This window comes from Eurytemora carolleeae, unplaced genomic scaffold (assembly GCF_000591075.1).
Source record: "Eurytemora carolleeae unplaced genomic scaffold, Eaff_2.0 scaffold1359, whole genome shotgun sequence".
NCBI classification, from domain to species: Eukaryota; Metazoa; Arthropoda; class Copepoda; order Calanoida; family Temoridae; genus Eurytemora; species Eurytemora carolleeae.
Window position 1 is genome coordinate 42,138 of NW_019398341.1, and position 24,820 is coordinate 66,957.

At 35.7% G+C, this 24,820-nt stretch overlaps 1 protein-coding gene across 1 annotated transcript in view; it reads right to left on the reverse strand.

Moving 5' to 3' along the window:
• Nucleotides 1-1,017: 1,017 nt before the first annotated feature.
• LOC111717250 (DNA-directed RNA polymerase II subunit RPB1) overlaps nucleotides 1,018-24,820 on the reverse strand; it is a 26,498-nt gene continuing 2,695 nt past the window's right edge. Inside the window, exons 3-34 of the mRNA XM_023492764.1 lie at nucleotides 24,089-24,226; nucleotides 23,728-23,811; nucleotides 22,530-22,635; nucleotides 21,670-21,757; nucleotides 20,613-20,728; nucleotides 19,720-19,818; nucleotides 19,206-19,298; nucleotides 18,896-19,027; nucleotides 18,390-18,566; nucleotides 17,781-18,010; nucleotides 17,061-17,133; nucleotides 16,221-16,345; nucleotides 15,479-15,810; nucleotides 14,848-15,032; nucleotides 13,932-14,303; nucleotides 13,298-13,384; nucleotides 12,705-12,866; nucleotides 11,990-12,103; nucleotides 10,990-11,060; nucleotides 10,239-10,383; nucleotides 9,634-9,738; nucleotides 9,370-9,473; nucleotides 8,619-8,849; nucleotides 7,763-7,898; nucleotides 7,181-7,388; nucleotides 6,675-6,757; nucleotides 6,478-6,536; nucleotides 6,086-6,146; nucleotides 5,527-5,643; nucleotides 4,485-4,601; nucleotides 3,191-3,300; nucleotides 1,018-2,848 (exon numbers count right to left, since the gene is read on the reverse strand). Coding sequence (XP_023348532.1) covers nucleotides 1,303-2,848; nucleotides 3,191-3,300; nucleotides 4,485-4,601; nucleotides 5,527-5,643; nucleotides 6,086-6,146; nucleotides 6,478-6,536; nucleotides 6,675-6,757; nucleotides 7,181-7,388; nucleotides 7,763-7,898; nucleotides 8,619-8,849; nucleotides 9,370-9,473; nucleotides 9,634-9,738; nucleotides 10,239-10,383; nucleotides 10,990-11,060; nucleotides 11,990-12,103; nucleotides 12,705-12,866; nucleotides 13,298-13,384; nucleotides 13,932-14,303; nucleotides 14,848-15,032; nucleotides 15,479-15,810; nucleotides 16,221-16,345; nucleotides 17,061-17,133; nucleotides 17,781-18,010; nucleotides 18,390-18,566; nucleotides 18,896-19,027; nucleotides 19,206-19,298; nucleotides 19,720-19,818; nucleotides 20,613-20,728; nucleotides 21,670-21,757; nucleotides 22,530-22,635; nucleotides 23,728-23,811; nucleotides 24,089-24,204 — 5,784 coding nt within the window. The 5' untranslated portion in view covers nucleotides 24,205-24,226 and the 3' untranslated portion in view covers nucleotides 1,018-1,302. The remainder of the gene's footprint in view (nucleotides 2,849-3,190; nucleotides 3,301-4,484; nucleotides 4,602-5,526; nucleotides 5,644-6,085; nucleotides 6,147-6,477; nucleotides 6,537-6,674; nucleotides 6,758-7,180; nucleotides 7,389-7,762; nucleotides 7,899-8,618; nucleotides 8,850-9,369; nucleotides 9,474-9,633; nucleotides 9,739-10,238; nucleotides 10,384-10,989; nucleotides 11,061-11,989; nucleotides 12,104-12,704; nucleotides 12,867-13,297; nucleotides 13,385-13,931; nucleotides 14,304-14,847; nucleotides 15,033-15,478; nucleotides 15,811-16,220; nucleotides 16,346-17,060; nucleotides 17,134-17,780; nucleotides 18,011-18,389; nucleotides 18,567-18,895; nucleotides 19,028-19,205; nucleotides 19,299-19,719; nucleotides 19,819-20,612; nucleotides 20,729-21,669; nucleotides 21,758-22,529; nucleotides 22,636-23,727; nucleotides 23,812-24,088; nucleotides 24,227-24,820) is intronic.

Consider the following 24,820-nt stretch of genomic DNA (forward strand, 5'->3'; position numbering starts at 1 on the left):
TATATGATAATAGAGATAATTTCTCTGAACACTTGACGACAAATATAGGAGACGTCAAGTTGTCAACCAATGAAGTTTATGGAAGGAACGGCCTCAGATCATACTTTACAAGGCGTTGTAATAATGAAGAAATTATTGGCATTCATAGCCATTATATTTCAATTTTAATTTTAGAAAATCCGCGAAAGAGTAAAAAAAGTTTTTGAGATTGTTAACCCAGGAAACATGTTTACCAACTTTATGTGCCGATGGCGAAGTTGTCGGGTAAAAAATTCTGGACTTCATGTGTTTCCATCGGTTTGTCGAGATTAAATGATTGCAGGGATTACATTTTAGGTTTTTCATATTGAGAAAATTAATTTAAGACCGTCACTGAAACTTAAGAGTTTCTCGAGCTTCAAACAATACATAATACATCCCGATCTACCAGTAATTATGGCTCATCAAAAATCCAATATAAGAATCATCTTAACTTGTTATTTCTATAGAGACGCTTTCTTGTACTTTCCTAAAATGGTCATACTAGGTTAGAGTGTCTCGTACTTCATTTGGAATAAATTTTCTGAAAATATTACTAAACATAAATAAAACATAAATAAATTATCAATAAAAATGAAATGTTTAATGGCCAGTGCTTTTTCAAATTTTTGATAGTTTTTAAATTTACAATTTTTCCGAGGTGGGTGAAGAAGGAACTTCAGTTCAACTAATTCAACAAGCCTAAGCAACATCCTTGAATGACCTGACACCTGAGCCTAAGTAAACATGTAACTTAGTTTTTCGAAAAACAAAAAACATTTTAACGAATTTTATTTTAATGAAATATTTACAGTTTAAAAAGGAATATAATTGTACGTATTAACTTAGTAAACAGTATTACAGTATTTTTTTTCGAGTTTCACATTTTTCTTGGTAAAAAAATAGTTAAATCATAAAATACAATGAAATCCATGTATTTAAAAAATGATCTCTTAACGTCTAGAAATGTGTGCATTAAATACAGAAACTGAGACCTACTCAAAATCTTGTGGTTTAAACAAAATGCACCAAATATTATATAATATGTTTGTGTGGTCACTGTAAAAAGGTTTGACGTTTAACCTGACAGCACATATTTGTTATTCATATATTCTAAAATGCCAAGATTATCTATGTGCTTGGATCAAAGTGTTCATTAAAAAAAACTCTTGAAAATACAGTTTCGTATATAAGCGAAGTGTACTGTGGTACATTGCACAATGCACAGTGATTAAATACATTGGATCCGAGTATCCAGGATATACAGGAGTACACACTTAACATTTATTTCTTCTTAGACTTCTTGACGTTTTTCTTCTCATCATCAGAATCATAGGAGGGGGAGGCAGGAGAGTAGGAGGGAGAGGCGGGGGAGTAGGAGGGGGAAGCTGGGGAATAGGATGGAGAGGTTGGGGAGTAGGAGGGGGAGGTCGGGGAGTATTGAGGAGAGGTTGGGGAGTACTGTGGAGATGTGGGGGAGTACTGTGGAGAGGTTGGGGAGTATTGAGGAGAGCTGGGGGAGTACTTGGGTGAGCTTGGGGAGTACTTAGGACTGCTAGGAGAATAGTTGGGAGAGGTTGGGGAGTATGAAGGGGATGTAGGGGAGTAGGATGGGCTGGTTGGGGAGTAGTTGGGAGATGTGGGAGAATATTTGGGAGAAGAAGGGGAGTATTGAGGAGAGGATGGGGAGTAGGAAGGTGAGGTTGGGGAATAGTTGGGAGAAGTGGCAGAGTAGGCAGGGGAGGTCGGGGAGTAGTTGGGAGATGTAGAGGAGTATTTTGGAGAGGAGGGCGAATATTTCGGAGAGGCCGGGGAGTACTGAGGAGAGGATGGGGAGTAGGAAGGAGAAGTAGGAGAATAGGATGGGCTAGTGGGGGAGTAGGAAGGAGAGGTAGGGGAGTAGGAAGGAGATGTCGGAGAATAGCTGGGACTGGTTGGTGAATAGCTAGGACTTGTTGGAGAATAGCTTGGAGACGTAGGTGAATAGCTGGGAGAGGTTGGGGAGTAGCTTGGTGATGTTGGTGAGTAACTGGGAGATGTTGGTGAATAGCTAGGGCTTGTCGGTGAATAGGAAGGGCTGGTTGGTGAATAGCTCGGGGAGGTTGGAGAGTAGGAAGGACTGGTGGGAGAATAGGATGGTGAGGTCGGTGAGTAGCTGGGACTGGTTGGTGAATAGCTCGGGCTGGTTGGTGAATACTGGGGTGAGGTGGGTGAATGCCCATATGAAGGACTTGTTGGTGAATAGCTCGGAGAACTGGGGGATGGCATACTAGGGGATATCGGAGCATAGGTTGGAGAGCTAGGAGAATAACCAGGAGATGCGTCACCATGAGCTGGTGAGGGTATGTACGGTGACATTGCTGGACTACCAGGAGAACCAGGTTGTGGAGACCAAGCCGGGGAGAATCCTGCAGGAGACATCCCACTCGCATCGCTCGCGGCACTCGGAGAAAACCCAGGTCCGCCAGGTGTCATACCACTTCCCATTCCCGCTGGACTCCATACGCTGCCTCCGTAGGCTGGAGTTGCTCCTTCCGCCCATGGCGTCATTCCCGGTGTCATCGCGGCGCCTGGTGAAGCGACCGAACCGAAGAACATGCCTCCGCCCATCATTCCTCCGCCGACGTTCATGGGAATTTCTATTCCCATCTTACACTTCTCAGCGTCTAGCAGAAGGTCGAAGCATGCTGTTCCCATCCTAGGAAGCTGACCCATAATAATATTCTCCGATACTCCACGCATAGGATCGACCTCAGCGTGAGATGCGGCCTCCATAAGAACGTCAACAGTCTCCTCGAAGGAACATCTCATCAACGCACCCGTGTCTTGCCTAGATAAAACAGATGATTGATATAGAAATAAAAAAGATCAATATAAAGCAAGAAAAAAGTTAATAAAATAAGAAAAAGATCATGAAAGTTGCCCAACATTTAACATGAAAAAAAAAGAAAATTTAAGGAAGAGTGTTGAAAAATCGTCCTGGGGCTATACTAAACAGTCCCCACCAAGATCTGTCGTACATACGATGTAGTGTATACTAAATCAAATTCTTTCTTTCCAATTTGAATGTAGACATCGGTGAAAACGTCTCTGATGCAGAATGTAGACATCAGTGAGAAAGTCATGGATGTAGAATGTAGACATCATCGAAAATGTCTACTCCCATTCTAACCTATTGATTCCGTGACGAGTGATTGCCATGAGATGACCCTTAGCTGTCATGACATCACATAGTAAACTGAGATGACGGTAGTTCACGTATAGACCGTAGAAGTTCAATACCTAAAACACAAAATGAATGTTGGTGAGGAGGTTCAATATATTATTTCTAAATTATAATTTTACAAAAGGGATCGAGTCTTTACCACAAATTCTGATTCACCAATTCCTGTATCTTTGCAATCCAAGGTCTAAGACTTAATATATTTCAAACTAAGAATTCTGTCAGATCAAATAGTTTCCCACCTCAAAGGTTTCCAACTTAAATAGTTTCCCATCTCAAAGGTTTCCAACTTAAAGTTGCATAGATATGGGGATTAGAAAATTTGAGTTTGCGGAAAGGACTCAATTTTTTTATATAAAAAAGGACAACATTATATAAATATATTAATATAAATGTAGTCAACGTGTGTACAACTAAGGTGTGTGTTTGGTAAATTGTAGGGTAGTCAACGTGTGTACAACTAAGGTGTGTGTTTGGTAAATTGTAGGGTAGTCAACGTGTGTACAACTAAGGTGTATGTTAGGTAAATTGTAGGGTAGTTAACGTGTGTACAACTAAGGTGTATGTTAGGTAAATTGTAGGGTAGTCAACGTGTGTACAACTAAGGTGTGTGTTTGGTAAATTGTAGGGTAGTCAACGTGTGTACAACTAAGTTGTATGTTTGGTAAATTGTAGGGTAGTCAACGTGTGTACAACTAAGGTGTATGTTAGGTAAATTGTAGGGTAGTCAACGTGTGTACAACTAAGGTGTATGTTAGGTAAATTGTAGGGTTGGTTTCTAAAATATTTGTTATTGGTTTGATAAAATTAGTCCTAATACGTCACTGTAAGTGTAAAATGGGTCCATTTACAACATCATATCACCTAAGATCTACAGTTCTAGACATTATATGTTGTAATGATTCATGCAGTACTTTGGATCCATTTAATTTTGATCTTGAATCCACTTTGAAAAAAATGGATCCGAAACCAGGTTTTGCAAATTTCTTTAAGATTTTCTGATTTATTAAGAAAAGAAAAATTTTCACATTAATTTTCTTATTGTTTTTCGCTCATTTTAATACTTTTTCACAATTTTTTATTGATATTTTGCCCCTTAGATCCAGATCGGTTGATCCGCATATTTTTGCAGATCCGGATCCAGGAACCAAAATGTTGCGGATCCAATGGATCCGGATCCTAAGCACTAGTTTCATGTTTGTATAAAAATTTCCAATGGGCGCAAAATTAAACTAATACTAACCAACGCCATTTCCTTTTCTACACTCTTCCTGACAGCTTCAATCCCGAGACAAGCGAATATCTCGCAAATATCGTTGGAACAGGTTCTCACGGGGTCTACATCTCTCTCAGCTAGAACCTAGAAAACAGGAAATAAGTCAATAATCGATAACATATTTAATCGGGGGTGTTAATTTTCTTTATGTTAGGTCTGTCTGCGCCTAAATTCATAAAAATAACATTTGTTAGGGGATTATCCACTGAATTGTGAAAAGAGAAAGAAAAGGAAGAGGAAAATAAATTTTAGGAAAATTTCTGGCCGCTAGATGTCTCTGATGATCAATTTCGTACACAACGTTTTTATAAATAACATTATAACATATTTGTCGTCAATAAGTTCTTGAGGAAAAAAGTATAAAAATGGATGAAAAAACTTAATCTTAAGATGTATAATTTTCATTCTTTCTTGAATTCTTAAAATGACATGCCCGAAGACGTTTCCAGAAAAGTTTAAAAGAATTTTGCATTTGCATTTTTAAATAATAATGTTTGTCAACTAACTAATAAAATAATATTGTTTGACAAATTATAAATTTAGCTGCATGTAAATATAACTTTCAATAAAATCATACCAAATCAAATCAAATCATGCCATTTTATGAAGTTTTTCCTTGTTAAAAGTGCAGCAAGCGTAATGTTAACTTACCCTCCATCCATAGATGGCATTGCCCGATTTTCAACGACAGCCTTGAAAGCTTTGTCTGATAAAGTATTAATTAGATAATAGATATAAATGTTTTTGTTTCTTTGAACTGTTTATTTTCATTTTTCATTTGAAGTTTTCTCACTTTTGTGGTTTTCATTTGGGGGTTCTCACATCTGTGATTAATCACTTTTCAAGTCGGAAAACGAAAAGGTATCTTCCAAATTCTTTATCAGATTAAAGTTTCAAGGGTACCGTTGCAAGTCGGGCCTCGTCATCTTTGCATGGAGGGTCACTAGAAGTCCCTTTTAAAGTAATCTACACGAGGTCTAAATCAGATTTATAATGTTTAATAATATACCTTCATTAGTGCAGTACCATCAGTCTCAAGCAACCATTCAGCAATAGCTTTAAACTCTCCATTCTCTGTGATAAGGATCCTCTTCTTATCATCTGTCTGGGGCAGATGCATGTAAACCTGAACAGACAGATGTCCAGGGATGTATATTTTTAATATTCACTCCCCCCCCCCCTGCTAGAAAGGGGAGAGGGGGTTATTTTTAAAGAATTGGGGAAAACAAATTTAAAATAGGACACCAAAATTGAAGATATTACTACTTCTTCCTACTTTTCACTCAAAAATTAATCAATTTTCTTTTAAACTTCATATATTTTCCTAAATTCAGCGAATGAAACCCTAAACTTACCTAACTGCTGGGGTGGAAATTTATTAACAAAAGAATGGCGGGGGCAGTTTTTTAAAGAAAATATACACCCCTAGTGATTAGGGTCAGATTCAAATATTATCAAATCAAACTTTACTTATGAAAGGTCGAGTTTATTTTTGGTAATCCAAGTAAAAATTTAGTTTTTTAGAAAATGTTGTAAAGAAACCCTACTGTAGCTACTGCTAAAAATACCTTTGCTACAGCTTCAATTCCCTGCAGGGTCATGTCACTCAACATATTCGCCTCAATACACCTATCACATGAAATTTAAATTTTTGTAACTATCCTTAGGACTAGTACGAGTTTTTTAATTTAGTTTGCTTAAAACACAAAGGATAATTTAAGGTTTTTAAAGTAGATAATATACGAATTTACGAATTTTGAAGATTCTGCGTAAAAATATAAATTCTTTTTAAAAACTTTTCAAATATTCAATTACCACAATTCAAATAGAAAACCCTTTAAAAATAACGAAAGGGTTAAATATTGTTCTATGAAGATAATTCGGGAATTGGTTTTCAACAAAATATACAATTCACATTATTAAAAAAATTATTTTCAAAATTTCTGAAGTTAATTTTTACCTGAGGAACATGTCGTCTTCCATCTTATCCGCCTGATCTTCATCATCTTCCTTACCCTCCTAGAAATTTGTTGAATCATTAAAAAATTTTAAAAAGATTTAAAAATTTAGAAAACTTAAAAGAATTTCAAAAAATAAAAAAAATTTTAAATTTAAAATGTTTAATCATTACTAGATACGGTTATTCTTGAGACTGACCTCACTGTTCATAATTCTGATCCGGAGAACCAATTTTTCGGCGTTATCGTCGTTGAAGATACAGTTCAAATCGTCGCCGAAACCTTAAAAAAATCTTACCAATTCGAATATTTTAATAGATATTTAATTGTATCAAAAGCTCATTGCTTTCAAAGAGAAATAAATCAAATGAAGTGAGGTAAAGCCAATATTTAATAACATTTCTTCAAGCAATATCGGGTTTTGGCTACTCAAGATTATCGATCTATTTTTAAAAAGCTCCCTCACTCGGAAATTAAAAAATACAAATCTTAAACTTAACAAATTTTGAGGCACATAAAACTATCTCCCTGACTCCCGTAAATAATTATCCACCGAATGGGAGCAAATGGAAAATTAAAATCAGCTAGCAAGTTTTATCCATTTTTATAAACATATCATTCAAAGTTTCGTTTATTTTTCACTAAAATTCAATCGTTTTTCTCACTTGCCGAATAGAAAATGAAAATATGGATCCCGGACAGTACCTGCATTAATCTTCTCTGAAATATGCTCCATAGTGAGCTTCTTATCCGTCATCCTCTTCCTGTCCAGCTCTATCCTCAGCAACCAGGGGGATATACGGGTTGGATCAAAGTCAGGCATCTCGTAGTACACATTGACAAACTCCTGATCCTCGGCAATCACAGTGTTCTGGGGATCAGGGTCGTAGTAGATAGCAGTGTTTGCGGTTACCTAGATATACAAAAAAGTCAGCCAGTGCTTGAAAGCCATTTCATTTTAATGCTGATCCGGGCCCTGAATCTGTTCAATAAAAATGTATCCGGATCCAGACTATGAATGTTTCCTTCCCCCCCAAAAAAAAGTTCCATAATTTGTAAATGATACCTCCTTAATGCATGTACGATGTACGTACACTTAAAATATATGTTTTGCGAGGAACTAGTTTTTATGCGAGGTTTTGCTTGATATATCACCATTTAATCCTTATCTAGGGAGCTGAATTGTTGCAGATCTAATGGATACAGATCCAAAGCATTATATTAAGTAACTCCATACATCGAAGACAAAAAGAGGAAAACTGACTTTAATTATTGTTTCCAGCTTACCTTTCTAAGAGTAGTGTGTTCTAGTCTGCAGAGAACATTCTTAGCCTTCTCAGCGTCCCTGGCTGCGTTACCGATCAGGAATACAGTTAGAGAGGGCGCCTTCGGCTTCTTAGAGATATTGATAATCTCCTTCAACCTGGGATAATGTAAATTAATAACATAACATCCTGAGCTGACAACTTTTAATTTAGATATCCGGCTAAACCTTGGATTTCTGTTTTGGATATATTGCTAAAGGGGGAAACTTTTGAGTTAGATATCCGGCCAGACAAAGCAAGGTTGTAATGCAAGGAAAGTAATTTCAGAGGTATACGCATCTTTTGTACTGCAGTGTACTGTCACTCGGCGGTAATGTAAACACAAGACGGATGTCGAAGCCTGACATGGGATCCATCTTTCACATAAAAAATCAATGAAATATTCTGGTCATAGGAAACTATTATTCGAATTATCAAAATTATCAAAATTTAATCCTCCTCGGATACCAAACGAACACTGATGCATCTATTCTTAATTACAAATTCCGCCCTTAGAGAACTGGTTTCGATATGTAGGCAGAGTATACGCAACTACAATTAACTTTCCTTGCATTATAACCTTGAGACAAAGTAGGTCAAACTAGGTCAATATAATAAGGTCAACACAATCCGGTCATAACAGATCACACAAGCTCGAACCAATCCGGACAAAACAAAGAGCCAATCCAGTTTTGTCAGTCCTGACAAACCAGTCTGGGCAATTAATAAACACAAACATTCTCTACTTAGGTCAAATGGAAAATAAAACTGGCATTTTCAAGCCAGCTAGAATGGACAGGTGAAATAGTTTCTGTAATAACGAAGATAATTAATTCTACCTGGGCACTCCCAGGGTTACGTTCTTAGAGGATACTCCAGCAAAATGGAAAGTATTCAGAGTCATCTGAGTGGCAGGTTCTCCCAAGCTCTGCGCTGCTAGCGCGCCGACCATCTCACCAGCTGCTACCTGGGACTGAGCAAACTTAGTCTCTATCTCACCGAGAAGCCAGTCAAATGCTTCCTCAGAAAGTTTGTGTGTTTCCGCAACCATCTTTGTGCAAAGAGTGGACCTAAATAAAACATTAATTATATGAAATGCATTGCTTAGGATCCATTTAATTTTAATGCGGATCCAGATCCGGATCCTAGATCCTCACTGTAAAAAATGGATCCGGATCATGAACATTAAGATTTACTAATTTTCTTTTACAAAGCAGAATTTAAAATTCATCTTTCGTTTTTTCGCTAATTTTTATGCTTAAACTTGATGAACCGTTCGGATATCGGGCCATTTTTAGAGTCTCTCTTTTTTCAACAGTTCGGATATCAGGCCATTTTTAGAGTCTCTCTTTTTTCAACAGTTCGGAAATCGGGTCATTTTTAGAGTCTCTCTTTTTTCAACAGTTCGGATTTGAGGTTTGAGAGTAAAAAAGTTTTTTAAAAGTTTTTGGTTAATTTAAATTCAAAGTTTTTAATACCATAGGGGATAGATCTACGATATTAGATTGCATATGCGCCATGGTTACAGAACATATTTACAAGAGCCAAACCATTAAGGTCCATTGCTTCAATATAATTTTAGTTCCTCACCTGACAAGACATTGGAAGAGGATTGTAGCGTTATCGTTGGCCTGGAGACTCAGTCTGTCATCTCCGGGCACAATAATACATTTCTTCAGCAGCTCACGTGTTCCCTAAATAAATCGCCCAATCAATCAATCAAACAAACATAAATAAATTAACAAAATATCAATCAATCGATCCATCCATATCTATCAACCAAAGGATCAATCATTCCATCAAACAACTTTCTACTAACAACAGTATAACATAATATTAAAAAGTAAATTTTACTCTGATCATTTTCAACGGATTAAGGTCGATCGGAGCACGTTTGTTGATATGAAAAATCTTCTGCGCATTCCAGATCATTCTCTCCAGATTACAAGGCAGTACAACCTTAAAAAATATTAATATTGTCAAATGTTCTGTCTGGTGGTGTATCCCCCCAACCAATCAATATTTCAAATAACTTGACCAACCATTCAAAATAAGTCAATATTTTAAAATAAAATTAGTATGAACAGGATTGAGAATAAATTGCAGTCGATAATAAACTTCAGGCGACTAAAAAAGAGAAGTTATAAAAGGTATGTTTCAAAAACCTATCAAACTGAGATTAAAACTTTACGTTTTATGTCTATACTGGAATGATTTTTGATGCTTTGGAAGGAAAAAAAGAAAAATTGGAAAGACACTTTTTTTTAAATTTCTTTTTGATACTTTTAAACTTTTCTCGATTCCCTGGATATAATTTTTCTTTCCAAATTCAACATAAAACCCCACCCCTCCAAAAAAAAAAAAATCATGTACAAATATATTTTCATAGGGGAAAAAAATAACCGATTTTTCGAGATATTACAACCTAGTCGGACGCAGCCCCCGTCCATTCCTAATACCTTGTTGTTTCCTTTAGGAAATATCTGTCTAAGACAATGCCTGTCTCTGAGTAACTGTTCCCACTCTCGTTCTATCTCTGCCACCACCTCACCACTCCCAACCATATCACGGAGTACCTCGTCGGTAAACACACGACGCACATACCTACAGTTACAGATATTAAAGGGAGCGTCTAGCTAGACATGGTAGTTAATTTGAGAGTGCAGTATTGTAGAAAAAATCATTTGAGACCCATAAGACGTTTGTACGGTGTAAAATTGCTAAGTAAGAGTGCAAAATCGATCTTTAAAATCCTCCTGGCGCTTGCCCCCATGCAGGTTGTGGCGCGGTACGCCTGTCCAACAGGTCATGACGTGACACTTTAAGGGTTAAAAGAAAATCGGTAAAGGGATCGAGTCTTTGCTCACAAATTTGAATTTTCTAATTTTTTCAACCTAATGGTGGTCAAACTTACATTTTTAAAACTCACAGAATTCATAGCTTGAAATATATAATGTATACGATATTGGGTTGCAATGATAAAGGGATTAGAAAATCAGGAGTTTTATGGCATTGAGTCAATTCCTATGTAGTTCTTTCTCTTACCTAGAGGGGATCATGTAAGATTTCAAGACAATTCACAAAGGGGCGTAAATATTGGGATTTTGGGGCTAAACCTACTATCCTCTTTCATCTGATAAGTGAAATTTAGCCCAGTGAAATTTTAAAAAGGGAAAAATCCAATACGTTATTATATGAATCAAGACTTACCTTTCATTGGTTGGATCAAACTTGAATTTACTCTCAAACGCATTGTTCGACAGAGTGACAGTTTTAATCGACTAAAATAAGTAAAATTAAAAATGTATCAAAAAATTGTATTTTTAGTCAGGTTTCATCCGAATTGAAATGATATACGTTAACCGCACAAGTTTACTATGCTATAACATCGACATGTTAAAGTGTTCCAAGTCTTTTTAAGCCAGATTTTTAAAGTCAAATTATTCCGTACACATTTATTATCATTTGCGTCATAATTGCAAACATATTAATGCAGATTGTAGAAACATTTGCGTAAACTGTATAATTAATAAAATATTTTTCGCGCGGACCCCGCTTATAGATATGATTCTATCTACCCAACTGATCTGTTATGGACCAGCGTACATGTAATACTTTTGGATGGGCTTCACAGCTGATATAGATAAGTGGACCCTAGATGTTTAGTGAAATTTTAAAATCTTTGCACATTCTGACAAATTTTCATTCTGTTTATCGTTCATTCTTGAAAATAACTAGTTACTTAAAAAAATGTCATAAGGGAAGTTCAGGGTCCAAAACGAGATACTTTAACTAATATTGTGTAAACATGACATTGCTTCTCAAGACATTTGTAGCATCAATGCTCCTTGTTCTGGGATTTCCAAAAAGTAGTCTGTCATTTTTATACCTTAAAAATTGAGTGAGATATTGAGGTCTAAAATTTAAATTATTAAATACTACCAAGATTGTTTAAATCTTTCAGCATCTCCGACAGTTTATTTAATACAAAGGAGGAGGCTAAATCTTACCAAGTTTTGAAGACTTCAAATGTTTTCCTATACTCCATTGACAATTAATAACAAAAATCGCAGGCAAATTTTAAGTCCAGGGTCCAATGTCTAATGTACTCCTTGACACCCCAGCCAGAAAATACCATCAAAGCTTGTCTATTATATATCCATGATTTTGCGTACACACAATCTTGATTTGACTTGTCAGTGACGTATACCTGAAACTCTACAGCTTCTCCTGCAAGACCATCCTCTCCGTATCTCAGCTGAATGAGCTGACCCACAGAGTTACGAACTGTACCGTCGTAGTTCACCATACAGGCCTCCATAGCCTAAAATATTAGGTATTTTATAAAATTGTTTATACAAATTTAGGTGAGTCTTCACTCCAGGGACAATATGGGACTGTCGCTATAATTTCAAGTCACCCTGCAATTAAAAAGGACGATTCCCAATTCACAACTTTATCTTAACAGTTAAGTGATTAAAGCCGTCGTTTATACTTTTAAATGTGTATAATTTTAACAACTTCATCAATTGTTTTTTTTGTGACACAAATTCGCAAGCCACTTTTATAGAGAAAACACAATTAAAAATGACTTTTATAGAGAAAACACCATTAAAAATTAGACTTTTATAAAGAAAACACAATTAAAAATTTGACTTTTATAGAGAAAACACAATTAAAAAATGACTTTTATAGAGAAAACACAATTAAAAATTAGACTTTTATAGAGAAAACACAATTAAAAAATTTGACTTTTAAAAAGAAAACAAAATTAAAATTTATCAGTTTTCTGATAGACGAAGGTTTAAAGGGTACAGATGTTAGTCGGACATGTTGCTCTATAAATCGAGGGTCATTTATTTAGACACGTCAAGTCCCTTTACGCAGAAAAAGCTGACAAAAATATTTTTAAAAGTCTGCATTACCTTGATGAGCCTACGCTGAATATATCCAGTTTCTGCAGTTTTGACAGCAGTATCAATTAAACCTTCTCTTCCTCCCATAGCGTGGAAGTAGAACTCGCTTGGGGTCAACCCAGCCAAGTAGGAATTCTCTACAAACCCTCGGGACTCTGGACCGTAGTCGTCCTAATCAATCAGAAGACAATTATAGTTTTTAATGTATAATCCATACAGGCGTAAATATTTTTATGAAAAATATAGATTTTAATTTTTTTTTAAACCAAAACATTCATATGAAAAATATGAAAAATATAGATTTTTTTTTTTTTTAAACCAAAACATTCATATCATGCTGTGGGATAATTTAATGAAGGATGAAATGATTTTAAACAACATTTATGCCAGATTCCATAGATTTTGATTTAGATTTTGATTTAAATCTGTAATACAATCATTATTGGTTTTAAACTGAATTCCAAATTATAGAATTGCAAAATTTCAAATCTTAAATATTAGCTGGAGTCCGCCTGCTATCCAGTATACATAACACTGCAGATTAGCAAGATCCTAATGAAGATCTGACATTTAAAACCTTTAGCCTTAATATTCTGTTTTACCTTGATAAAATGAGGAAGTGTACGTTTTCTAAATCCAAAAGGGATTCGTTTGCCCTCAACGTTCTGCTGCCCCACACAAGCAATAACCTAATAATTAATCAAAAATTAATAAACACATTGCCCGTGGGAAAAAAATGAAAAAAAATTTGCATTTTGAAGAAAAAAACATCGAATTTTGTTTAGCCTATAACGCCACCTATGAATGTCCACAAAAAAATCCAGCCCAATCGGTCCAGCCGTTTGGCCAGCTATAGGCAATATATATATATATATATACAAATGTCTTGTTTTAATATATAGATTTGTTGTGCATGTAGGGAGTTGGGGTTTTACATTATTTCTGATTTTCTTTCTAATGTCTTTCTCATGTGTAATGTTCCAAGATTTACAATAATTTTCCCCTCGAAATCTATTGCGAGAGTTAAGTTTTAATAAAATTCTAAAAGGAACGATGATATAATGTGAACTTTTTTCCCCTTAACCATCTAATCTGTAAGTGAAAACAGAAATGGCCGAAAACTCATATTTCTAATCTATGTTGAAACCTCTAGTATATTCTCGAATATATTGTCAAAACAAACAGACTAACAATTAACCATGATTCCATAAAAGATTTTTGTATAAAGAATTTTACCTGAGATACATTAATATCAGATCCCTTGGAACCTGCCACCACCATAACCTTGAAGTTATTAAACTCAGTGAGTGATCTCTTCGCAGATCCTCCGGTCTTGTCTCTCGCGTCGTTGAGGATCCTGTTCACCATGTTCTCGAATGTCTGCCTCAGCGTGTTACCAGGGGTTGCCTCGAGCTCGTCAAAATGTGCTTTATGAATAACTTCATTGACCTCGGCCTTGGAGGTTTCGATAGTTTTGAGGATATCTGAGTAGGTTTGAGCATCAGCAATAGTATCTCCGATACCAATACTGTGGCCTTCAATGAGAAGCCAGTTGTTGATCACGGTCTGAATGTTTCCGTAGAATAATCCATTTTCCTCATGTCCGACCTGAAAATTAAAATATTTTTTAACATTTTTCTATCGAAAATCGTAGCTAAGAAGGACTACATAAATTCAAGTGACCCTACATGCAAAAATGGGAATGCCCGATTCGCAGCAGTACCCTTTATACCTTTATCTGATCCATAATGTGGAAGATGTCGTTTTTCTTCTAGTTTTAAAAGTGTTTATTTCTGATCATTGCTTAATGTTTTCCTGTAGTATAAATGAGCGATTCACTTATGTAGAGAAACCAACAGTTTGGAAAACAATCAGTTATTAAAATCATTTACATTGATATCAGCTAACTCCTACTTGATCTGACAAAGCCTTGCAGGGTACCGGTGTGAATCGGTCATTGCCATCTTTGCATGGAGGGTCACTTTAAATTAAGTTTACAGTCCCCTTCATAAAAAAAGACCATGTAATCTAAAAAAGAAAAAGAATGAGAAAAGATGTACAAAAAATTGATCCTATTTACCAAAAATGGAGCAAATCTTTGTTTTTCAGCTTTTCTTAGGAGTGTAGGGGGGAGGTCTAGGGAATACATTACCTCAAGTTGGCAGATATGAAGAAGGGAACCTGCAGATGTACCAAGTGTTTTCTTACAAATAATTCCAGTGATGTGTTCTCCGTTCTCAATGAGAACCCTGGTATCCCCCGGAGATATCCAATGGTACGGTCCTCCGTTCTCGGAGTCAGGATGGGTAGCATGGAGACGCACACAGTTCACGTTTCCTATTACAGGACTATATCAGCGGAGGAAAGATAATATTAGATACAAAAAATTATGATTAAATAATAGTTTCAGAACGATCCTGAGATTATTTACTCACATTTAAGGTATATCTCAACGTTTCCAAACATAAAAAGCAACTTTAACAATTAGAAACCTTCTGGTACAAATCAAATTGCTCAATTTATGAATTTTCGAGGTGGCGGATGTGATAAGATTGAAAAGATGAACCAGGGCCGAATTTGTTGAACTAATGCTGTCACTGAACTACCTACAGCCGGTTTAAATTCGGAATCACCGATTCAAATTTTCATGGATCTATATCTTTGATTCGATAATTTAAGATTTGAACCAGGGGAAGGTAGTTCAGCGACCCAGCTCATATTTATTAAACAGTCAGTAAACTAAACGTCAGACTTGATAGGGTTAAACTAGTAAATCGGCAAACCTGGTATAATCAGAGAAAACAGCTGTTTTCCAGTCCACAGTGGTTTAGGCTTCAAAATGGCGGGAATAGGAAGCTTTCCGTCCCAGTTCGGCAGAAACATAAGCAGCGTCATCATCAATTCTTTATCAATAAACACATCTCTCTTCGTCATCTTCCTCACAGCGCAGAGTGTATCCTGGACAATACCCATAACGGGTTTGTTTGCCTGCGGAGTGATGATTTGACGTGGAGTCATATGAATATTCTCCAACTCTGCCCTGGTCTCCATGGACTGAGGAACGTGAAGATTCATCTCGTCTCCATCAAAATCAGCATTGTACGGAGATGTATCACTAAAAAGAACATAGATAAGAGTTATTTAAGATATATGCTGTTCAATTACGACAGGGGTATACATTTTTAAGAACTACCTACCCCTGGGGCCAAGGGGGGGGGGTAATGATTTTTGATGTTCTTGGGGGGGAAAAAATAATAAATTGGACACATTTTTCATCTATTTTGAAACTTGGTATAGACAACACATTTCGAAAAATTTAAAAAACCGGACATCTGAACTTGGGGAAATAAAAATGTTATGAGGGGGGTGTAACTGTGAAAGCGAATGATTTTCAAGAAAATGTGAACCCTTGAATTACAATTCTTATATTAGTGAATAGGCAATTCAATTGCGATTTTTACAAGTTCTTCAATGATGTTTACTAATATTTGGTTTGTTCAGAAAGTCTACTATATATCCTCCTACCTGAGGTTCATCCTGAAGGTTGACCAGGGTAGGACCTTCACCCTGTGGCCCATCATGGACATTTTATGTAGAGTAGGCTGTCTGTTGAACACAACTAGATCTCCATCACGGATATGTCTCTCAACCTGAACAACAAGTTCAACTTGAGACCAGGATAATTCAGTTCAATAATTAACCATGGTTTTAAGAACTTTAATTTTATTTTTAACCTTAAGTTTTCAACATTTAAAGGTAAGTGTTTCGTGGAATTGCGTATGCCCGGCTTTGCCTGTAGAATTTTAATAATAATTAGGAAAATATACGAATTGTTTAGCCTGTTATTCCTAGCGTATTCATAGGTTACTAGTATTTACAATTTCAGGCAATTTCGTCCAGCCGCTAGGCCAGTTAGAGCTTACATATATATCTATGACCATTGACCAAAAAGCTTTATTATATAGACAATAGTTACTGAAAAAGGACGAAAATACTTGGGAGAGAACTAGTGAGTAGAACTAGAAATCAGGAGTCTAGCTTTAAAATCTTAATTAAGTGGCACAGATTTAAGGTACAACTTTTTTACCCTAGGCCACTGGGGGAAAAATAGAAAAATCGGCCAGGGAAAGGCAAGTTTTCAATCCTTTATCAAACTTGTTAACCAAAAATATAGTTATTTTCTCCTAAAAATGATTTATTTTGCACAATTTGACAAATAACATAAGGAGTCATCAGGAAATGAAATCTGAAAAAGAGGCCCCGCTATGAACCTCCCAGAAAACTTGTCGGGGAAAACAAATGATTTATCAGGAAAAATGTTCAATTCAAATCCTGACTGACGGGTGTGTTGACTGTTGACTGTACCTTGTATCCACACTGGAGATGAAGATCACTGGATTTAGGATGGAATCTCAAATCAATCCTTTCTCCGTTATCCCTGAATCAATTCAAATTGGAATCGTAAAAAATGTTAAACTAAAACGTTTTTTAAGATCATATGCTCCAAACCTCAGAATAAAAAAATAGGTGTTAGTTTATAATTTTTTGAAAATATATGTCGGTCTGGGTTAACCCTCTTCAGTTCTTGAGATCTGTTTCTGTCATGAAAACTTACAAAACATCCAAAATTTATGATAATAATAATCAAATTTAAACGTTTAAGGGATTACTGATATCCACACTTTTTTTACTTTTTTGTATAATTAAGGAAAGGGGTTGAATAAACGAGATTTGTGAAAAATGAAAATGAGGATTTAACTTGACACTTAAAGAGATTGGAATTAAATAAAATGTATTTACGAATAAGGTGGTGGAAAAGGATTGAACACATAAATGTATGTAGAATTGAGGTGGTGGATAAGGATTAAATATATTAATGTATGTAGAACTAAGGTTTTGTGATATTTAACTCTGTACGTATTATACTTATCAAAAACTGGTTTATTGTGAACAACATATTTGATAGAAATTGATTTCTCAAGTCCGGACTTCCTATCCTGCCCAGGACCTTTCCCTACCATCTTTGTTACAGTGGTTCACATCAGTCATAATACGGCACAAAAAAATATTTTATCACGCTTGTACCTGATGATATATTTAGCTCCCGGATACTGTGTATTGCCTCTTCTCACGAGCTCCTGCATCTTGTCGATATTGAACGGAGTCACGATCTCCGGAAAGGTGAGGTTCTGTGCGATAGATCTGGGTACTCCGACCTGATCGATCCGGAGGTTCGGGTCAGGGGTGATTACAGTACGAGCTGAGAAATCAACACGTTTTCCCATCAAGTTTCCTCTGATCCTTCCTTCTTTACTCTACACAACGGAGTTTATACATTTAATATATATTTAATATTTATATATATAATAAATCAGAATTAAAAACAAGATTTTAGGATGAATCCAATTTGTACGAGGATTAGATATAAACCTTGGGGGAAAATATTAAAAAGGACCAAAATTACGGTTGAAAATAATCAATTCAAAACGTTTCTGGATGAAACTTTATGCTTTGATTTGTTCAAAAATGTACAAGCAAGAGTTTAATTTTTGTTATTTTTTGTCTCTTGGCTCCGTAATTTTGTAATTTGAGAAACTTTTAAATTAAAATTCACCATTTTTAAGCATCATCAAAACAGTCAACCGACAATCATCTTTTTACTAAACTCTGCATAACAATGTATAAAATTCTTTCCTTCAGTCTAGCTTTAATGGATTTGAGAGGTCTGCCTGACTTCTGCATGGCTCTAGGCAGGCCAGGCATGTCATTATCGGAAAGTGTTGCGACGTGAAACTGAAGCATCTTGATATTCTCAGAGAGAATGTGAGCCGCAGCGCCAGATTCCTCGTTACGCTTCAGCTCGTTATTGGCCTAAACAATACAATCCAATTAAACTGGAAGATCTTTAAGTGGCAAGAAATTTTCACCCTTCGCTATCTCAGAATTTTTCTTTGTTCGTAGCAGTTATTAAACAAATATGCAAATTTTATTCTTGCACATGAGAGCTAACAAGTTTAGGCATATCAAGGAAGAAAACTTTTTAGAATAAATACAGGGTCCAAGGACTATTAGGGGCATACATTTTGTACATGAATAATTTGTTTTAAAATATTTTTATTGTTAAAAGTAACATTTTGCTGGCCCCTTTCTCCCTTTTCCCCGATTATTCCCTTTTACAATAATGTTTGATGATATTTTACCTTTAGAATATCGGCAAGTTTATGTGTGATATCGTCCTGGTTACGAGCTGATCCAAACATAACAACAGCTGGCCGAACACACAACGGTGGAACTGGCATACAAGTCACTATCATCCAGTCAGGACGTGCAAACTAGACAAAATAAATGTATAATTTTTAAAAAATTTGTCTTCTTAAATGGGAAAGAAACCAAGTAATTTATTTATCTCTTATTGATATTCAAGATGCCAAGTCATACAGTACAATTTGAGTTCGGTTCTCTTGATACGGTAACTTTCCGATTGAACCATGAGCAATTGACAATTTTTACCTTGGGATCCATTCCTAGTACATAACATTCTTCATCAGATATATGACGGAATATTTCATGTACACGTTCAGCTGTTAGAACTATCTTCTTCTCCTATTATACAAATAAATAAATTATACCAATTTGCAACTTTTAAATCTGAGAATAACCAACTCAGGATTTAGTTCATGAATTAAATTGTATTTAAATATGCCATATGATGGAAATAAAGTTGTAATCTCTGTTTGTCTGATGTGTTTGTCTAAATGTCCAATCATGCTTAAGAACCCCTATTTGCATCAAGTTTAATCAGGGAACCATGATAAGGTTTTCAGTCCTGTTCAAAAATCTATTTTCAACGCTAAGCTGTATTCCTAAGCTTGTATAAGATTAATTATAGGTTTCGTCTTTCTCCTAAACCTGCCAAAAACGGTACTTATTCTTTAAGCACATTTTAATCGGCAGCTTTTTGATTTAAAAGTTTATATGCCATCAGGAGGAGGAGTGAGGGTGGAAATATAAACCCTTGGTTTACCTGTGTATCCTCGTTAATCTGTTTCCATTCCGCTGTCATATCAAGCCCAGTTCTCCGAATATTCGGCTGATAACGACCACAACCACCATGGTTTTTAGCCTAAAAGCATTGGATGAAAGAAAGCTAATGTATGACCCAAAATAAATGAGCAATCATAAATGCAAGATTGTTAACGACCACAACCACCATGGTTTTAGCCTAAAAGCACAAGAGTAAAGAAAGCTAATGTATGACTCAAAATAAATGAGCAATCATAAATGTAAGATTATTAACGACCACAACCACCATGGTTTTAGCCTAAAAGCACAAGATTAAAGAAAGCTAATGTATGACCCAAAATAAATGAGCAATCATAAATGTAAGATTATGGAAGACAACGCGATACTCTTCAAGTCTTCAGGGAAACCCAATTTGGAGCCAAACAGACCAAGAAATAAGTTAAATTCTTTTTAATTGTTAACATCTATAGGTTCAAATTTGAAGACACATTGCTGATTTCTAATAAATAAAATTATTAATAAAAAAAATCTGTTTTCTCTCTTCATACAAACAACCTATTTTAAGCAAAAATAATAATTTTAACATTTCTAAGACATCGATAAAAGAATTTAAAATATTGAGCGAGGCTAAATCTGAAGCTCAGATCAGACGAAGCACACTGTTCCGTGAGGACTATACCGACATCTGCGCTATGGACCTGGAGGCCCTCTGCAGATTATTCTACAAGTAACAAGTAAGTAAGGACTAGCAAGTTGTTTCCCTTGTTGCTACTATGAAACCAAAACTTCCTTTTTTTGTCTAAATTCAGTAATAACTCGACGCAAATTTATCTTTACCGTTTTTTAGGCAAAATATAGTAAACGCATCATTTAAATATAAAATATTCCCCGAACCTGGTTGACCGCATTCTCAGGATTGTCTGGGTTTAGATCCATCTCGTCTCCTCCCTCGCAGATCTTCTTACCCTTGCACAGATCGTACACGTGGGTTAATCGTTTCCGAGGTTGTCCTAGGGGGAGCTTCGTCTTAACCCAAATTAAATGGGGGGGGGGGGTCAAGCTTTAAATGAGTGCTGAGGATCTGGATCTAAAGATTCGCAAGATTTTAGCTCCTTGGATCCAGTGGCAATCTTAACATTAATAGATCTGGAATACAACTTGTTGTTATGTGAACACACATTGTTAGGCCCAACAAATTTATCATTAAACCTTTCCTAGCCATTGAATGGTAAATCCAAGGTACTTATGCAAGGAAAGTTATTTCAGAGGTGTACGCATTTTTTGTAATGCAATGTACTGTCTTTGGGTGGAAAAGTAAAAACAAGACGGATTCCACTGCCTGACATGGAACCCATTTTCACAAAAATAATCTATGAAATATTCTTGTCATAGGAAACTATTAGGTGAATTATCAAAATTATCATTATTACATGCTTTAATCCTCCTCGGATACTAAACGAACACTGATCCATCTATTCTAGTTTAAAAATTCCGCCTAGAGAGAACTGGTTTCAGTATGTACGCAGAGTACACACAACCGCAATTAACTTTCCTTGCATTAGTACCTTGGGTAAATCAAACTGTGTTATAAAAATTGCGAAACCAGAATTAAGGAGAAAACTTGGGAAATTTGTTTCTAGCAAAAGAAAAGATATTATGCCCAGGAATCAGGCCCTTGATTAGCATAAAAATGAAATAGATCCTAAGTAATATTTTAAATTTGAGAGGGTGTCATAATCAAAAAGCATATCATAGGAGAAATATAATTCATTTTCAAATGGAAAAAAAATTGCAAAATAAATGCACGATGGAAAAAACATCCCAACTGGATATATTTTCAAGAAATATCCCCCCTCCCCCACGGCGGAGGAGAGGGTTAAGGAAATATCCGACACTAAAACAAGTCAAATGCATGAAACTATGAGAGAACTACGGTCTAAGATGAAGTTTCCTTTTGATTTCATCACAATTTCTTTTATTTTAGGATTTGTAGGTGTGACCAGCATCTTGGAACAGTAGAAGCAAACACACCGTAGAACCTAGCTCATCAGATATTCAATATTATAACTTGTATATATCAAGAAGTAATCTCTGTTAGTGTTAGTCTCATCATAATTCATAACCCCATTAACAATTTGCCTTAAATTAGATTGGGGAACTCGGTAGAACCAAGGGAACGTTCTTAGCTTGGTTTTTAAAGTTTAAGTGGAGTGGATTGAATTTGTTAGCAATAGTTTAGTTTCCAGGCAAAGTTGGGTTCCCGAGATAGTCTTCGATTAAAATAAAGCTCTTCGCTAATATAATTATGTTGGACCAATTACGGCTAAACCAAATTAACTCATTTTTTTTGGAAACCAATGGGTAAAATAGGCATTTTTTCTTTCACAATTCGATATTTTTTCAAAAGTGTATTTAAAATTCCATGGGAAAAGCCAGGCACTTAGGCTAGTAATATAAAATATTTATCTTCTCTTGGAACACGGTGAGATAAATGGTTAATAAATATACACAATAAAAAACTTCGAAAAGGATGCTCCAGCTTTGTAATTTAAAGAGTCAGGAACTTTGAACACCAACTTGTATAGTTCTGAATAGGATTACAACTTCTGGTTTGATTCTAAGCGGGAGGCTTTACAACCTTTGATAACTTTTAAAATATACCATTCCCTTTCTGGTAGAAAACTGGTAAACTGATTGGTAAAAAAGCTTAATGGTATCAGTTTTGAAAGAATATTTTATATCCTTCCTTATTCTCTACGAAAACAACAACAGTATTTTTTCAATACAATTATATTTATATTTTGAATATTCCTTGAGGGTTTTGGTGAGAAAGCCAGGATGGAAAACAGGTTTTGCTAGATCAAGATGACCGAAATGTCCTGGGCACTCGATCATGTTTCCGGCACATGTCTTACACCTAGAAAATAGAATTTTATCAACATTGATCAGCTAAAAAGAAAAAAGAAAATGTCAAAGATTTAGACGAGTTTATTCGATAAAACAGAAATGCAATGCCATCAAAAAAACGGAAAACTTATATTCTACATTATATCCATACGTAAATGCTTAATAAATCTGCCTTAATTTACTAATAGAAGAAATAACAAGAAACTTCTATTGCAGATTTATTATGTTTACCAATGTAACTCCTACAACGCCCCTGAAGGGGTCCTCGGGAGTAATCCAAAAACTAAACTAAACCTTATTTATGTTTTGGTGTACATATTATCTATTCAATCTTGTCCCCATAATAGTTCTGTTTGATTAAGAAGATTACATGTAGCATCCATGTTTTGGTTGATTAAGAAGATTACATGTAGCATCCATGTTTTGGTAGATTAAGAAGATTACATGTAGCATCCATGTTTTGGTAGATTAAGAAGATTACATGTAGCATCCATGTTTTGGTTTATTAAGAAGATTACATGTAGCATTCATGTTTTGGTTGATTAAGAAGATTACATGTAGCATCCATGTTTTAACATTAAGAAGTTTTACACAAAACCTTGAAACCTTGGCATATATTTAACAAATTATTTTTCACTGTGGTTTTCTCTGTAAAAGTGGCAAGGGTCATTCCATGTCAAGTCAACCACCCATGGACGGCATGTCACAGATTTTGCTGAAATTTTGCATACAATTTGGGATATGAAAAAAAATCCCAGAACCCGAAGATGAGCGTTCTGAGACCTCCGAGGCCGGAGATATGGCTCCGGAAAGTTTCCAATATTTCGAGATTTCGAGGCCGGCCTCTATATTTCAAATGGCTCTAACTTTTTTGTTTTAGAAGATAGCTCCNCATCCTAGCCGCAGCGCTCGGCCCAGAAAGTATCTTAACCTAACCTAACCCTAAATAACAAAAAAATAAATAATAATAAATTTGCTCAAAAATAAATGGTCATGTACAAAATTGATAGGAGGGGGGCGGGGTCCAAAAATCGTATACTAGGACGGACCCGAAAATGCAATTTTATAAAGGGGGGGGAGGGTCAGTTGAAACTAAACTTACCTTGATCCTCGATCTACAGCCCCTTGTCTAGGATCCATAAGTCCACCAGGTTTAGGCTGACCTCCTTCATAGGTTTCAGGAAATCTGGAATAAACATCAAATAAAGGATATATACTCATTTTCTTTCATTAGTTTTCAGTTAATCTTATAAATTGTCGGATTTTAAACCACTATATTTTCAGATCACTTGATCGGAAAATTTAAATGTGGGTATATTTTCTTTAAGAATTTTTAAGAGTTTATAATAAAAACTAGCAATTAGCGCCATAATTGAAATAACAAAAGAATGCGTTGTGATGGAATGAACTAGTTAGTAAATCATAAAACAATTTGAAGATTACATTAAAACATCTTAAACTACCTTATTCCGCCTTCTGTTACACTCATTCGCCGAATTTCCTCCGGCGAGAGAATGCCGAATTGTACTCGCTTCACGGTTTTCACCGGAGCCTTGCTGTCGCTCGTGATAATCGTCATTTTGTCTAAACTATTCACTCTGAAAACAATTTAAATGTATTTTATTGACTATAAGGTCATGTTTGAAAATCAAACTATACGTCGTAACTGTCAATTGTGGGTATCTTTCTTCGAAATGATTTTTTAAAATTCACAGCGTCCTCTCATGTCGCCATGTTGATTGAAACTGACATTGCGGCATTTATTATTTCACAACGTATTTTCACTTCAGATAAGACGACATTTGTTAAGATTATAAAAATTGGTAATGTTACATCGTCTACACGCAACATCCCCCCTACTGAACTTCTGACCTACTGACTTTCCGACATACTGCAATATCGGACCTACGCCAGCTATTTATTTCAGTATTATTTGAGGGTTAGGTTAGGTTAAGACAATTTCTGGGCCGGCGCTGCGGAGCTCCCTGAATTCCTTTTAAGGAGAGCTAATCATTCATGTGACATGGTTGTGGGACAGGACCAGCGGGGTTATGACTGACAGTTTCAGAAAGTCCAGTGATGATTTATATAAAAATGATGATTAAAAACGCTCATTTGTCAAATCAATCAAAGTCAGTTATAAATCAATTATTCAAGATGCAAGCATGCAGTGGCGGATACAGGGGGGGGGGGGC